The 18532-nt window shown below is 43.3% G+C and overlaps 1 protein-coding gene across 3 annotated transcripts in view; it reads right to left on the reverse strand.

Moving 5' to 3' along the window:
- The window catches only part of acsl6 (acyl-CoA synthetase long chain family member 6), a 41947-nt gene extending 23658 nt beyond the window's left edge, over positions 1–18289 (reverse strand). Inside the window, exons 1-6 of one of the 3 annotated variants that reach the window (XM_039674730.2) lie at positions 18143–18289; positions 9349–9569; positions 7727–7841; positions 2758–2822; positions 2564–2665; positions 1521–1620 (exon numbers count right to left, since the gene is read on the reverse strand). In XM_039674730.2, the coding sequence (XP_039530664.2) occupies positions 1521–1620; positions 2564–2665; positions 2758–2822; positions 7727–7841; positions 9349–9569; positions 18143–18188 (649 nt within the window). In that variant the 5' untranslated portion in view covers positions 18189–18289. Of the gene's footprint in view, positions 1–1520; positions 1621–2563; positions 2666–2757; positions 2823–7726; positions 7842–9348; positions 9570–10480; positions 10561–17918; positions 18064–18142 lie in introns of those variants that run through there. The other 2 variants (XM_039674731.2, XM_039674732.2) reach the window with 2 other exon arrangements.
- Positions 18290–18532: the final 243 nt, after the last annotated feature.

Genomic DNA, 18532 nt, shown 5'->3' on the forward strand with positions numbered 1-18532 from the left:
GTCCGCAGCGAAGGTGAAGCAATGTCTGACCTCGTGGAGGCGACGTCCGGCGAGACCGAATGGCCGATGGTCCACGCCGAGGTTGAGGGTGGAAGGAGCGCAGATGCGGCAGGTCGAGGCAGAGCGTGGCACACTGAGGTTGCAGGCGAAGAAGGCTCCCGACAGGCCCGAGGTGATGCAAGGCATGGGCATTTTTCCAAAATATTGCATTCGAATATTTGGGCTCATAAAAATGTAATGGTCGAATATTCATTTATTTAAATGACGTTTAACGAAAAAGACGTTATTTTTTAAGAGTACGTTTTTTTAAATATATTTTTGTCACAATTTCTGAACAAGCTTATGATTAGGCAATATACACAACAAGCTTAAAATATATCTTAAGGTTTTCTTTTAGTTGAAAACATTAAACAATATTCAACGTCGTGATGCAGTGTTGGTCAGCCGTCTTTCTCAGTCGACTGGTGTTTGGATTTCATGTGATTTCATGGTGATATTATGATAACTCAGATTCATTTATTAATTTGATCAAAAGAAATTCCAATAATTTTCATCTGAGTAGCCTAATTCCAAACTTTGCGAGGCAGACGACAACATTGATCAAATACAAACAACTCATTAAACATGCTCCACAGCGCCACCCAGTGCATTTAAATATAATTGTGGGTTAGTGCTATTTTTCGAATAATAATTATAGATCGAATATTCGAACTACTGAGAGGCAGAGGTGGTGCCGAGGGACTGAAGCTTGACAGAGATGGCTGGAGACTGGGGGTTTGACTTGAGTTTCATGCAAAAAACAAAAACGAATAGAGTGTTCTGAATAGACTGGAGAGGTGGTGGGAGAGGAAGGCTGGGCAGGGCCAGCGAGATAGGTAGAGGACTGACAGGTTCGGGCAGCAGAACTGGGGCTAGACAAATATCCGCTCCAAAATTAAAAAAGAAATGTTGTTGCCAAAAACGCGCTCTCAGTAGCGGGAGGGGTTTGGATTGTGGGCGGGTCTCACTCGACGTCCACCAGCACCCTCTTGGCGATGGAAGGCTCGGCCAGCTCACACACCTGGTCAGGCGCGCACTGGTTCTGGCTGGGCACTGGATGGGGAGTGAGACTCATGGCATCCTGCAGATCTGAGTTCACCACCTCGAATAAAACACCCACTCCACATATGCTCCCTCAAGGAACCTTCCCGGATAACTGTGCACGAGTGCCGACGTTGAGTTCAACATCCAGAAAGGTACACAGGCAGTTATCCAAGAAACTGGTCTGATGGGCGAGATCCAAATTTTTTTCTAAATGTTCCTCGAGAGAGCATTCTCCCTGCTCAGGGCACATGGGTTGAACTGCTGGAAAGTCCACGGTGCAAGCAGGGGTGAAAACTCAACAAAAACACCGAACACGAAAACGGGAAAAAAGAAAATTCAACAAATGCGTTCAACTCCTTTGGTTGCTGGCAGTGTATGAATGAGTGACAGTGATGGTTCTTCACTGAGAAGAGTGTGTATGAATGAGTGAAGCTGACCCGTGTTGATGATGTAGCGGATGGCGTCAGGTCCGAGAGTGTCGTAAAGTGGCACCACCACCATAGAGTACGAGTAGCACGCCAGCTCAGAGATGATCCACTGAAAGACAAGAAGATGCGCTTCATGAGTCTTCTGCCATTAAATAAGTAGTTCACTTTAAAATAAAAATTAGCCCATGATTTACTCTCCCTCAAGCAATCCTAGGTGTATATGACACTATTCCTTCAGACGAATACAATCAGAGTTATATTAATAAATGTCCTGGCTCTCCCAAACTTCATAATGGCAGTGGATTGCAACCAACAGATTGAAGCTCAAAAAAGTGCATCTATCCATTATAAAAGTGCATCTGTCCATCATAAAAGTGCATCTGTCCATCATAAAAGTGCATCTATCCATCATAAAAGTGCATCTGTCCATCATAAAAGTGCATCTATCCATCATAAAAGTGCTCTCTACATCATAAATGAACTCCAAATGGCTCCAGGGGGTCAATAAAGGCTTATGATGTAGAGAGCACTTTTATGATGGACAGATGCACTTTTATGATGGACAGATGCACTTTTATGATGGATAGATGATGGACAGATGCACTTTTATGATGGATAGATGCACTTTTATGATGGACAGATGCACTTTTATGATGGACAGATGCACTTTTATGATGGACAGATGCACTTTTATGATGGATAGATGATGGACAGATGCACTTTTATGATGGATAGATGATGGACAGATGCACTTTTATGATGGATAGATGATGGACAGATGCACTTTTATGATGGATAGATGATGGACAGATGCACTTTTATAATGGATAGATGCATTTTTTGAGCTTCAATCTGTTGGTTGCAATCCACTGCCATTGTAAAGCTTGGGAGAGCCAGGGCATTTATTAATATAACTCTGATTGTATTCGTCTGAGGAAAGACATATACATCTAGGATGGCTTGAGGAAGAGTAAATAATGGGCTAATTTTCATTTTAAAGTGAACTACTCCTTTAACTGGCTTTAGCAGGATGGTGTTTTGGGGTGTATTACCTCAGGCCTGTTCTGTGCGAATACCCCGATGAACTGAGCCGTATTGGGCTGACATCCCTGAGACAACAGACCCGAGCCCAAGTCTTCTGCCCTGCGGAACACCTGCGACACACACACACACACACACACACACACACAGGTCAGATTACATCGGACCAGCGCTTACACACACCACACAACACTCCTTCACTCACTTCTTTATAGGACAGCCATTTGTAGGGTTGATTGGGGAGTCTGGAGCCTAAAAACGGTCCATCACCTGCTCAGAACATCAGAAGTGAGAGAACAGCAGATCAGATCATCTCAAACACTACGATCACAACATCAGCTAACCATCATCCACACCTCGGAAGCATTCATCATCATCTTCATGTTAATCTCAACATTTACTAATACATGATCAAAAGTTGCATCTGTTAATATTGTGGCGCTGACTGTGTTTACTGTGTTATGAGTATGATTCCCGATTCTCCTGCTGTTGGGGGGGGGGGGTCCGGGAGGGAAATAGTTAAGGGGGAGGGGCTGACGGAGGAGAGGAGAGAGGGAATACTGTGAGCGGTGCGGAGAAAAGTCAGTCTAACGTTACATCTCGATTCTGGTGGTTCATGCTGTTGTTGGGGAGAGTTCAGACGCGTCCTGATTCCCGTGTTGAGGTCGTACACGTTCAGGAAATAAACCTCAGCCGTTTGATGCCTGTAAACTGATCCGCTTCTCCTGTCTGGACCCGAGCGAACATGAACTAACAATAAACAGTTGTATTTTTATTAAAGTCCCCGTGAACCGGAAGTTGCAAACGATTTTTCTCCAGTGCTGTGACGTATTTCCAAGTGAAGCGGAATATTGAACAGAGGGCAGGGTTTGACTCTAGCGCTCCTCCTCTCCATCTCTCGCTCATAGCAAACTAACGGTTTGAGGGGAGTGGTTAAGCGTTTCCCCACCCAAACTGTGAAACCTACGTCATCAGAAAAAGAAACCGTTCCAGACCGGAAGTAACTTTTCAGATTTTGATTAAAGATTACTAAGGTAAAACATTTTTTTAAATATATTTTTACTTGCACGGATTAATTGTTCACCACAAGACTAGTAATATGCGCTAAAAAAGTAAATAGGTTCAATTTTGATTTCACGGGGACTTTAACTAACGCTGGGGGCTAAAAATGATCCAAAATACATATTTGAGAAAATATATAACTAGCCAGTGTTCAACACTCTCTGCTTGCCGTAGCTCGACTCAAAGCGGCCCGATTGAGGTACGGTTTTAATTCCAGTGGTACTGGTGGATTTCCACGGGAGATTCGAGCATGTGTTTGCGTCATTACGTCACATCTGCACACACACATCTGCACACACACATCTGTACACACACATCTGCACACACACATCTGCACACACACATCTGCACACACACATCTGCACACACACACATCTGCACACACACATCTGCACACACACACATCTGCACACACACATCTGCACACACACATCTGCACACACACATCTGTACACACACATCTGCACACACACATCTGCACACACACATCTGCACACACACATCTGCACACACACATCTGCACACACACACATCTGCACACACACATCTGCACACACACATCTGCACACACACATCTGTACACACACATCTGCACACACACATCTGCACACACACATCTGCACACACACACATCTGCACACACACATCTGCACACACACATCTGCACACACACATCTGTACACACACATCTGCACACACACATCTGCACACACACATCTGCACACACACACACATCTGCACACACACATCTGCACACACACATCTGCACACACACATCTGTACACACACATCTGTACACACACATCTGTACACACACACATCTGCACACACACATCTGCACACACACATCTGCACACACACATCTGCACACACACATCTGTACACACACATCTGCACACACACATCTGCACACACACATCTGCACACACACATCTGCACACACACATCTGTACACACACATCTGTACACACACATCTGCACACACACATCTGCACACACACATCTGCACACACACATCTGCACACACACATCTGCACACACACATCTGCACACACACATCTGCACACACACATCTGCACACACACATCTGTACACACACATCTGCACACACACATCTGCACACACACATCTGCACACACACATCTGCACACACACATCTGTACACACACATCTGCACACACACATCTGCACACACACATCTGCACACACACATCTGCACACACACATCTGTACACACACACACATCTGCACACACACATCTGTACACACACACACATCTGCACACACACATCTGTACACACACATCTGCACACACACATCTGCACACACACATCTGCACACACACATCTGCACACACACATCTGTACACACACACACATCTGCACACACACATCTGTACACACACACACATCTGCACACACACATCTGTACACACACATCTGCACACACACATCTGCACACACACATCTGCACACACACATCTGCACACACACATCTGCACACACACACACATCTGCACACACACATCTGCACACACACATCTGCACACACACATCTGTACACACACATCTGTACACACACATCTGTACACACACACATCTGCACACACACATCTGCACACACACATCTGCACACACACATCTGCACACACACATCTGTACACACACATCTGTACACACACATCTGCACACACACATCTGCACACACACACATCTGCACACACACATCTGTACACACACATCTGCACACACACATCTGCACACACACATCTGCACACACACATCTGCACACACACACATCTGCACACACACATCTGCACACACACATCTGCACACACACATCTGCACACACACATCTGTACACACACATCTGCACACACACATCTGCACACACACATCTGCACACACACATCTGCACACACACATCTGTACACACACATCTGCACACACACATCTGCACACACACACATCTGCACACACACATCTGTACACACACATCTGCACACACACATCTGCACACACACATCTGCACACACACATCTGCACACACACATCTGCACACACACATCTGCACACACACATCTGTACACACACATCTGTACACACACATCTGCACACACACATCTGCACACACACATCTGCACACACACATCTGCACACACACATCTGCACACACACATCTGCACACACACATCTGCACACACACATCTGTACACACACATCTGCACACACACATCTGCACACACACATCTGTACACACACATCTGTACACACACATCTGCACACACACATCTGTACACACACATCTGCACACACACATCTGCACACACACATCTGCACACACACATCTGCACACACACATCTGCACACACACATCTGTACACACACACATCTGTACACACACATCTGTACACACACATCTGCACACACACATCTGCACACACACATCTGTACACACACATCTGCACACACACATCTGCACACACACATCTGTACACACACATCTGCACACACACATCTGCACACACACACATCTGCACACACACATCTGTACACACACATCTGCACACACACATCTGCACACACACATCTGCACACACACATCTGCACACACACATCTGCACACACACATCTGCACACACACATCTGTACACACACATCTGTACACACACATCTGTACACACACATCTGCACACACACATCTGCACACACACATCTGTACACACACATCTGTACACACACATCTGCACACACACATCTGCACACACACATCTGCACACACACATCTGCACACACACATCTGCACACACACATCTGCACACACACATCTGCACACACACATCTGTACACACACATCTGCACACACACATCTGCACACACACATCTGTACACACACATCTGTACACACACATCTGCACACACACATCTGTACACACACATCTGCACACACACATCTGCACACACACATCTGCACACACACATCTGCACACACACATCTGCACACACACATCTGTACACACACACATCTGTACACACACATCTGTACACACACATCTGCACACACACATCTGTACACACACATCTGTACACACACATCTGTACACACACATCTGCACACACACATCTGCACACACACATCTGCACACACACATCTGCACACACACATCTGCACACACACATCTGTACACACACATCTGTACACACACACATCTGCACACACACATCTGCACACACACATCTGCACACACACATCTGCACACACACATCTGTACACACACATCTGCACACACACATCTGTACACACACATCTGCACACACACATCTGTACACACACATCTGCACACACACATCTGCACACACACATCTGCACACACACATCTGTACACACACACATCTGCACACACACATCTGCACACACACATCTGCACACACACATCTGTACACACACACATCTGCACACACACATCTGCAGGTCAGTAGCTGTGCTGACCCCAATGTCTGCTGCTTGACCTTGTTCTGATGAACCGCCGTCTTTGAACTTTGACCCGACTCTCACTGTATTACTCTGCCGCCAGTAAAGCCAGAACTGAACTCTTTTCCTCCCTCAAAACTTTCCTTTTCAACTCTTTTGGCACGGTCAACAGTTATTTTTTGATTTCAATGACTTTTGAGGTGCTACTAGCGCTGTTTCTGCCGTCCAGCTGGCCCTGCTGCGAGAGGAGAGTGCTGAACACAGCCGTAAATAAGATTAGGTTCAGTAGAATGAGGTCTGCCTGTGTTGGGGTTCAACAGCTGCCACACATGTAGAGATGCTGATTTAAGAAACTCTCTTCATTTTTTCCAGAGCTATATATATATACTGTATATTCCTTGAACAAGACGAGTTTTTAGTGTGTAATGTCACTGGTATGACCCATTTCAGATGCACAAATTACGATATAAAACTTCATATTAGAAGTGTTTTCTATTGAGCCTATTTTGTGAGTCAGACGATATTACACAAGTGAACACTGCATTGACGGATGAGGCACTGTGTGATTGAGTATGATTTGCATGAATCAGATCGAGGGTGTGTGTTGGTGAGTGTTTTCGAACACATGAACTGATGCTCACCCGTGATGTGCAGGCCTCGCTGGAACACCTCGTACAGGGTCTTGGCGTCCTCATGGTAGTACGAGAGAAGCTCGGAGCCGCTGCCCATCATGGACCGTCGAGCGCCGTCTCCCATCTGGAACACACACACACACACACACACGGGACAGAGAGACTGAGAGGACGGCATCTGTGCTACAGCCCATTTAAATAACTGCATGAAAGACGTATTGTTGAATTGTTCGTCTGGTACTTGTTTGCATCTGTGTTTGCATTTATATTTGCATCGGCCTCGACTCTGTAGGATGTGTTTGGGTGAAGATGTCCTGTTCGATTATTCAGTCTGTAGTGTCAAGGGCTTTCAAGAGCTTTATAGGAGACTGAAATATTCTTATTATAATAATCATCACCTCAGCAGAGTATGCACACACAAACACACACACACACACACACACACACACACATATACACACATATATGAAGAGTTCAGATGCAAAAGCCTCAAAATGCCATATGAAATTTTCTTCTAGAATGATGATTTTTATCAAGCTTGTATATTTAAGTTCAGTAATTTCACTTAAATGACAATTAATACGTAATCTTCATTGCCATTTAAATGAAATTACTGAACTTAAATATACAAGCTTGATAAAAAATAACCTTTTTAGAAGAAATTTTCAAATGGCACTAAGAGGCTTTTGCATCTGAACTCTTCATATATATATATATACACACACTGATCATCCTGATGTTAGGGTTAGGGTTATTTATATTTTATTATTTTATTTCAAGAAACAAGAATGCTTCTTTTTGATTCCAGTTTTAGTTAACTACAATAACACTGTTGAATAACAACTAGCAATTTGTAGTTTATATAAATTTGTATAAAAGCTTATATTAAATAAAGATATCATTGTTACAGTGTAATTATACATGTAAGTAAATAATGTTAATGAACTACATGTACTATAGGTTTCGGCATGTTAGTTGCATGCAATTATGCATAATTTAAAGGTTATTACTATAGAAGATTCATGTGATTTGTAATAAGCACACTGTAAAATAAAGTGTTATCATAAATTATTTGCATAATAAAGAATGACTTGAGATTTTATTCTTTTCCAAGTCTATAAAATCACACTTTCCAGAATATTCAGTTTGTCTGGGAAGTAAACCGGGATCTTCAATAATAATGCCAGTGGCTGATGGCATTTTTTTGTACATGTATTATCTGATAAAACCTTCAAAATGATTCAAGTTCACATGAATAGGCGCGATAAAGAAAAGTCTTTAAAAATGTTTTTTAAGGCCAGACAAGTCAAAAGCCGTAAGCATTTACACAGGTTGGCGTTTTTGAAGCTTAGAATGGTTTTTCAATAAGGTTTTTCCAAATTTTCAAGGCTTGCACCAGGAACCCATTTAAAGGTTTGCGTTCTCAAGCACCAACACTGGCATTGTAAAAATGAATGGCCGGAGCACATTAAGGTAATTCCCTATTATCACTGCAAAGCTGCTTTGAAACAATCTATACTGTTAAAAGCGCAATATAAATGAAAGTGACTTGACCGTAAAGCTTGTTCTGTGTGGTTTGAGATCAGGAGGTGTGTAGGGTATAGTATAGGAGATTGTGTATAGTCCTGTACCTGCTCTTCTCTGGACTGGTGCCGCAGGTCGCAGGGTGGGACGATGGCTCGCGGGCGATGGGAGATCCAGTAGGCCAGAACCGCAGTGAGCGCCCCCAGACCCAGCAGAGTCGAGGTGGGCAGAGAACGGATAAACTCACCCAGATCCTCCAGCTCCGGCAGATGAAGACCCAGCAGAAGATCCCGAGACTGCATCTTCTCCATCAGAGTGGAGCTGAGCTCTGACACACACACACACACACACACACACACACACTAGATGAACACAAGCTGATTTAAAGATCACACAAAGTCACAGCGACACAACACAGAGTTTATCTAGACCTCAACAGCGTTCGGCCTTCTTCTAATGGCTTACATATAAATAAGCTGTCTGACTATACTGAACACACACAACTAAACAACTCTGGAAATAAACAGAGCCTGTGCTCACTAAGGTCCTCTTTATTGATCCTCAAAAGCCAACAAAACCTCAAGACCTTTCGCTTTGATTCTACTGCCATGCTCTGAACAATAATTAATCCTGTAAGCAACTCTAGTGTGATTATGAGTATTTTAAAAGGTAGATGTAATTATACAAGTATTTCATTTTCAGAATCTGAGTGCATGATCCAGCTGTAATCAGTCACTGTGTTTAATCAATTCAATCAGATCAATATTAACTCGTGAAAGTAAGGGTTGCTCCCTCTGACAGAAGATCTGTGTCTGTCTGTGCCAACTTTGGTTCATATTAATCTATTCTACTAACATGAACCCTGATGTACCAGTCTACTGATCCTCAAATGAGAGTTAGTCGCACAGTTATAGTGAGTGAAACGCCTGCCGATGGCCATGGAGCTGAAGCGTAACCCTTTCTTTGCTCTTTAGTGTTCGTCGTGTTAGTGACGAGTTACGGTAATGAACTCATGGACACACATGTGGCTGATCCTGCAGTTCGGCTTTATTTGTTGATCTCATTCATAACCTCTTCCACGAATGGAGGTTGATCAACAGGAATTAGATTTCTTTAGCTGTTTCCCCTGTGGCAATCTCTCATGCAAAATGAGTATACCACATAAACATCATATGAAATCGCATCGGCGGAGTATCGAGAGCATAACTAATATCTCATAACTCATAACTCATAACTCACTGGTGCGAAGAGCAGAAGTGTCTGAACGCGGGATATTGACGCATCTGATGTTTAAAGTTCACGGTCTCAGCTCTCGTCCTGGTCAATTTAAAAAGACAGCTAACTGAGAGATGATGTAAAACACAATGAAAGGATCTGAATGTGCTGTTAGTGTCACAGAACTCTGAGCGGGTGCTTACAATACTTTACTGTAGAATACTTACTCTGCTAATAACATATTGGAAGTTGTGCTGGGCTGGGCTTTATACGACAACACTGTTGTTGTGTAAATGAACGGCTAGAACACATTAAAAAGTTTTCTGTTTTCAGTTGTCATAAACAGCCCCTAAATTAATAAATAATGATTTAAGATTCACTAAATGTGTGTTGGCAGACGGACCCCGCCCAATTAGCATAGACCCCGCCCATGACTGCTGACGGACCCCGCCCAATTAGCATAGACCCCGCCCATGACTGCTGACGGACCCCGCCCAATTAGCATAGACCCCGCCCATGACTGCTGACTGACCCCGCCCAATTAGCATAGACCCCGTCCATGACTGCTGACGGATCCCGCCCAATTAGCATAGACCCCGCCCATGATGACTGACAGACTCCGCCCTCTTACCATAGACCCCGCCCATGACTGCTGACGGACCCCGCCGCATTAGCATAGACCCTGCCCTCGACTGCTGACGGACTCACCCTATTAGCATAGACCCCGCCCATGACGACTGACAGACTCCGCCCTCTTGCCATAGACCCCGCCCACGACTGCTGACTGACCCCGCCTAGGGCCCTGCACAAGCCTCAAATCTAGGCCCTAGCCCGGCCCGTGTCCGACAGCTCATCAGAATGATCAGCCCGAGTCCGACCCGAGCCTGTTATTTAAAAAAAAAAAATTACAAATAAATAAAAAAACCGTACACAGCCTGCCCTGTTGCAGCAGTCATTTAAACAGATATGTTTTGTCCTCAATGGCAAAGAAGTTACCGTTTTTAGATTATTTTCATTTCTTTATAAAGGTAATTAAGACAAATGTTTCTTTTTATTTATTTTTTTATGACGACCAAGCACCCGACAGCGAGTTAAACATGTTTGATCCATTTATAGCCTCTCAAATCAACACGTTACTTGGCTACAATAAAATCCATAGATATAAAACGACTTAAACATATTCACACAGACAGTTAACGTTAGTTTAAACGTTTGTTAAACGTTTATTGTCATTTTTGAAAAGCTGAGGCAAACTGCTCTGCTGCTCGCAACAGCGCTCGCACAATACAATTTACAATATAATACAATACAATACAGAGAATGCAATCTAAACGAATCAAATAAATTATATTAAAAACAAACATGCAGGTTATCTTACCTCAAAAATCAAGTCTTCACTACAGAACATGGCCATTCGTATTTCCAAAAGTTTCCAACAGACTCATGAAACTAAAGTCCAAACAAACAAAAAACATCAAGACAACCTGCTAAACAGTCTCTTACAGAGCAGCGTGCAGAAGAGGCACAGCATCCACCGCGGAAAGATTTAATCCAGTCGTACTTTTTCCAGCTGCGCTGAAGTCACGCTCACTACTCCTGCTGCTGGCGGGACACTAAACACTGAACGAGAGCCGGTCGCGCGCATCGCGTTGCCGGGAAAACTGTTTTGAACTCTCGGTAGAATAACTTTATTTATTGTGCACTTTCTACTTTTTTTTAACTTTGTAAAAAGTTTACATCCACAAACAGCAATATTACACACTGCATGAAAGGGAATATTCGAAAAACCATGATAGGGGAACTTTAAAACATGTGCAGATAATAAACTTTCATGATGATTAAGAACTACAATGCCACATGATCTGAGGCAAGAGCTGTACAGGCTCCGCCCTCTTCTGGAAATTGGGCGGAGCAGCAGCTCATTTGCATTTAAAGATACATGCATGTTTTTCCTTCCACTCAAAAAAGGCCATTTACAGCATTATAGTAACTGATCTGGGAGGTATTTTGAGCAGAAACTTCACACACACATTCTGGGGACACTGGGACTTAATAATTTGGATAGTTTAGCGTATTCATCTGGCCGTGATGAAATATATAATTGAGTGTCATCAGCATAACAGTGGAAACTAATTCCATGTTTCCTTATAATATTACCAAGTGGCAGCATATATATTGAGAATAATAGAGGGCCTAACACAGATCCCATAGTTTGCTGAAGTTATGATCGAGTTTTCTCCATTTAAGCAGACGAAATGGTAGCGGTCAGATAAGTATGACCTGAACCAGCTTAATGCCTGTCCCTGAACACCAGTGTAGTTCTGTAGTCGATCTAGGAGTATTTTATGATCTATAGTGTCGAACGCAGCGGTAAGATCAAGTAGAACTAGTATTGAGGTACAGCCTTGGTCCGAAGCTAGAAGTAGATCATTTGTGATTCTAACGCAGTTTCAGTGCTATGATGCGGTCTGAATCCTGACTGAAACTTTTCATAGATCTCGTTTTCTTGCAAGAAAGAGCCGAGTTGAGCGGACACAACTTTTTCTAATATTTTTGACATAAATTGAAGATTTGAGATGTAGATCTGCGTGTTGTTGCCATTCTCCCGGCATTCCATCGACTGGATTCGGACCGTTCAGAAGCTGTCGCGGTAGTGATTTTGAGGTGCTTTATAGTTTCCTGGTCGATGGCGTCACCCGCCTATGACGTTCCGTCAAGCCGTTGGACTCATTCCATACGTGCTTCATGACGCACAACGCAAGGGCCATTCCCACAGCGTTTCACGCAGCTCCAGTTCCTTACATGCCTAACCGAGACGTTCTTTAGGGTCTCCATAGACAGCAAGAACAAGATAATTGTACCATTTACATTAATATTTGGCGAAATACAACATCGTATAATTAATTTCTGATTTGTTCAGGAATCTTAGCAGACATTGAGCATCATTGATAAACTGGAACAGATGTCATCTGAAAACGCCACAACAAACATCTGAACGTGAAGAGCAAGGATGAAAATATCTGGACAGTTATTTGGAGACGGGGACTAATGCATATGCTTGGTCAATACTGTATATTGATCTTATGGTTGTTTATGGCAACAGAACTGCTGAATTGTCTTTTGTAAGTATTGATTATTTGTGAAGTCCATTTACTTGAATCTTTCTGCCAGTCCAGACTGCATGTTTAACCATTTTTCTGTGCACTCATAATTAACTCTGTTTAAGAAACACACCACTGTAATGCTGTAATTATTACTTATAATGACCAGCAAAAGTGGAGAGAGGCGCAGATGTCTTCACCGGCACACATCTAGAGGTGGCTTTCTGACTGGAGTGTCTTGGGAAACGACAGATAATCTGATGCACCTCGGCATCATTGTCCAGGCGTCCCGACGCATGAGCTTTCATTTATACGCCGTAGATTACGAACGGATTATCACCACTAAATACAGGCCGTGTGCAGGATATGATATATATTCTCATTCTGACAAAGCATTATTCTTTGAACACTGCTAAAAGATCATAAAGATGCAAACTTTTGAAAACATATGGTTTGGTGGCATTTCCAATCCTATGATCGTTCATCATTATATGATGTAACATTGGTTTTAAAGTTTGTGTGTGACATCAGTTCCCGCCAGAAGCAGCGTAGTGTCGTCGTCTAACAGATTAAACAGAGCTGTCCTTCATCATCATCTTCATCATGGACGAGACACAACTCAAACATCTCTAATAACTGGATAATAACTGAAGCTGAATATGTCAAAAGCTCAGATGAGGCACTTCCACTCCTCTTCATATTCAAAATCACTTCATAATTCTGTCAAATTAGAATGTTTGGTACCACTTTATATTAGATGTCTTCAACTGCTATATACAGGACTTACATTACAGATAATAGTTGTGGGGTTCAGTGCACTTCAAGTGTTGTGTTGTGAGACGGTGTGTTTAGGACACGTTTGCTGGTATGGGAAGGGTTAAAGCTGTGAATACAGTGTTGGAATTACAGAAATAAATACTACTTTGCAATTGCATGCAGGTATTTAATATATATATATATCGTTTCTATAGCTGAAATGTTCTAAATTGCAACATTACAAAAATGGTAATATTGTATATGGCACTTGCATGAGATACAAGATTTAGTAGAAATGACTCTAGAGTAGAGGTCAAGTTTTAATTTTAATTTGATCTGGTATTACCTTAGTAAATGTACTATAAAATAACACATAATAATGCATGCATGTAAAACTGTATATTGTATGCATATTTCATGAAAGCTGTATTACATCCTTGTTTCTAAGTTATAGCAAAAAAAAAACAAAAAACACATATTTGACCTGTAATATTTTAATGTTTAAATTATTTTCTGTATAGTTCATTCTGTAGAAGTTCTCATTTTAATATATTCATTTTTTATATATATTTAATTTAGCACATTTCAGTTCAGCACAGTTTTACTGGGAGTGTTTTGTTTGTTTTTAATCCAGAATACATTTGAAAAAATATCTGTTCAATAATCGGCTATGGTCAAACCTAAATATCGGTATCGGCAAAATCCACTATCGGTCGACCTCTACTCAAGACCATACTTTAGTTTCCCATAAATGCATGTCACGGCAGTACACTTACTGTAAGACAACACACATCATTATGAAATTACATATATAAAGATGTACTGATGTACTTAAATATAGCTCACAAAAGCAAGATTAATGCATTTTAATTTACTTGCAACTAATGGAATAAAGTGTTGAAAAACATTACATTGATTTGACACTGAAGTATCTTCTTTTAAAGTATGCTCTCTTTTCAAAGTGAGCTGAAGTGTGCTTCTCGAGTTCTCAAACCGACAGCTGGAACAGACTGATGCTACTCCTCCTCAAACACAGCACCTCATACTAGACCACCGTCTCCATCCACAGCCTTTATAGCCTGTGGAGAGCGATGATTGGCCGCTGTCCACCCTGGGGGCGGGATCTGAAGAGTAAGCTCCGCCCCCATCCCTTCCACAGGAGATTATGGGCTATTAGTGCACCAACAGATGGACACGAGTGACCCTTGCTTTACACGCGCTATTCAGAGTCTGGCCACTTTTCCCTGGCCCGGAGTTCCTGATGTCACTTCCTGTCATGTGTGTGAGCCTCTGATGAAGTGCTCACCTGCATCTGTTACCCTACAGAGCTGTCTATACATGAGGCATCCCATAATAATGTGAGAGTGTGTGTGTGTGTGTCAAAAAAAAGCAAACACTGACCACCATCATGGTGACTTCAAATGAAACTATTATTTCATAAATAAAGTTAAACATAAAAACATAAAACACACACACACACACACAGGCAGGGAAAGTGAAACGCATCAGTCTGCTGTGAGCCTCCGTGGCCACCGTATCACACCACCCTCAGCAGATGCATGTCTCTCGCCCCTCCCTCTCCCTCTCTCTCTCTCTCTCCTCCTCCATCTACCCTTGACTACATGATACGCAGGCTTAGCTTACAGCTCACACACACACACACACACACACACACACACTGACGTATAAATAACAGATTCACAGAGACGTGTTTAGAGCGAGCGCAGGGAAACACAGCTATATCATCTATATCATCTATATAATCTATATCATCTATATCATCTATAATATCTATATCATGGTCTCAGTGTAAGACGTTATAAAGCACAGCTGTGTCCTGCACTATATCTGCCTGACCGGGGGAAGGTGTGTCACCTCAGGACGATTCGCTTATATTTATTCTTCTACTTGAACAAAGATGACACACATTGTGACGTCACAGCGCAGTTTAAAACACAAATAATATTCAGAAATGCTGCATTATTGATCTGACAGCAAGGAAACTCTCAGATGAGAACAAACCTCGAATCTGCTGAAGCGGCTTTGAAACAACACTGTAAAATCAAAACTCAAAACATCTCATCTGAACTGGACGTCTTTAAACTTCGGTTTCAGTGTTTCAGAAACTTTCAGTGAAGCAAGTCAACATGTCACTTATACTGTATCTCTGCCCCCCGAATCCCTCCAGCGACTACACACCGACAACAACCACACAAGACCAGTGTCTCCAGCATCACACATGACCTGACCAGTCTAACCAGTGTCACCAGTCTTCCCAGTCTCCCCAGTGTCACCAGTCCTGTGCTCACTCAGCACTTTATTCTGCACACTAAGCATCATTTGAGCCCTTCACACACTCATGAACATCAGTTTTCCCATTCAGCACACTGCAAAACCGCTGGTGGGACACACACACACACACACACACACACACACACTCATGACTGCTGGCGAAAGAGGATCTCAGTCTTTCTGGTGTTCCTGTAAACCCCAGCGATCTGAAAGCAGAAGCGTTCACCAACACACTGTGGGATTCCCAAGATAGTTCACCCAAACAAGACAGCTCTGTCATCATTTACTCCAAACCAGCGAGTTTCTTCTTCTGTCACCCATCCACTGGTCAGTCATCAACATCCTTCACAATATCTCGCTGGCTGACAGAAAGAAACTCATGCAGGTTTGGAACAGAGTAAATGATAGAATTGTAATGTTTGTGTGAACTTCCCCTTTAAGACAGCTTAATATCTCAGTTTCATTTCTTTGAACATGTCTTCATAATGATGAAAGTGTGCTTGTCCTGTCCACCACATTCCCTTTACAGTCAATGCCAAGTTGGCTTGTGAACGGGTCGCTGAGGGCCAGCTATGACGATACGCACATTTCAATCGAGAAGACAGAAAGTGTTCGTAAGCCTAAATCTTTAAATTATGGAAGACGAGGTAAAAGATTATGTTCGCCTCAGTCTCTCGTCACACTGGACCGCTGCATTATTCATGAGCAGCACATGGCAGCTGGAGGCTCAGGTTAGACGTGTCCAGGCACTGGTCGCTAACACATGGCCATGAAAAATGTATGATGTGAAGGCCACACTGTACAGAACGTGATCCCTTTAAAGTCCACAACTGAGTAAAATACCCTGTCAGTTCCTCATGCACGCATGTTCAAGTGAAACTCTAGATATCTAGATGTGATTGTGAAGCTGCAGCAGCGCTATAGAGTTATAGACTCTGCCTACAGTGATGCTTGATGTTAACACTGAAGAAAGACTTTTCCCTGCCCGCAGAAGTCGTTATAGTAAAGCAGTGCAGTGAGCAGTGGGCGGAGTCAGCACCTCTGCGCTGGACAGCTCCGCCAATCAGCAGGCGCGCTCGCCCATGACGTCGGCTCTGCGTAACAATGAAGCACGACGACACCGGCAAACTAGCCGCTTTAAAAGACGTGCTATAAAATGCGGCCCTGACACGAACAGAACAGAAATATGCCCCATATCTGTCTCCAGTCACCACATGTCACACACATACAGTCATTCTCACATATTAACGCGTCGTATAAGATCTGCAGCGTTTAATGCCGTAGAACAGAAAACATCACGATCAGCAACTTACGTGCTGCAGCCATCAGCCGCTTCATTTCCCGCAGCTCGCTTCCTCAATCAGAGGCGGATGTTAATGATCTAGCGATCTGAGCGAGAGAGAGCAGTGAAGCTTCGAGACACGACAGGATTTGAGATCCTGAGCCTTTAATAATGTCCATCTCTGGCACTGCGGCACTGACCCGCGATCGGAGATGTGTTCTCCAGCAGAATAAACCAGTAAAACGGAACACTCACCTAGAACAACCCACACAGATCCAGCGACTAAAGCGAAGGCGAGCATGTCTCAGTCATGGAGAGTGTAGTTCAGTCCGACACACTGCTGCATGGAGAGAGAGAGAGAGAGAGAGAGAGAGAGAGAGAGAGAGAGAGAGAGAGAGAGAGAGAGAGCGATGCTGGTCCACAGGCCCGAGAGCGACAGACAGGTCTGAGTCTCGCCTCCTGTCTCCTCCCTCACGCGAGGATGATGATGAGGATGATGAGGATGATGATGATGCGCCTATAGGAAGAGATGCTGCTGTTGGATGATTCCTGGAACGTCATGTGTGAATTTACACAGCATTAATAACATCAGGCTGCTTCTATTTTGTGTGTGTGTGTGTGTGTGTGCATTTTCAGAGATTAATT

Source organism: Pimephales promelas, chromosome 19 (genome assembly GCF_988280905.1).
Source record: "Pimephales promelas chromosome 19, fPimPro1.hap1.1, whole genome shotgun sequence".
Taxonomy (NCBI): Eukaryota; Metazoa; Chordata; class Actinopteri; order Cypriniformes; family Leuciscidae; genus Pimephales; species Pimephales promelas.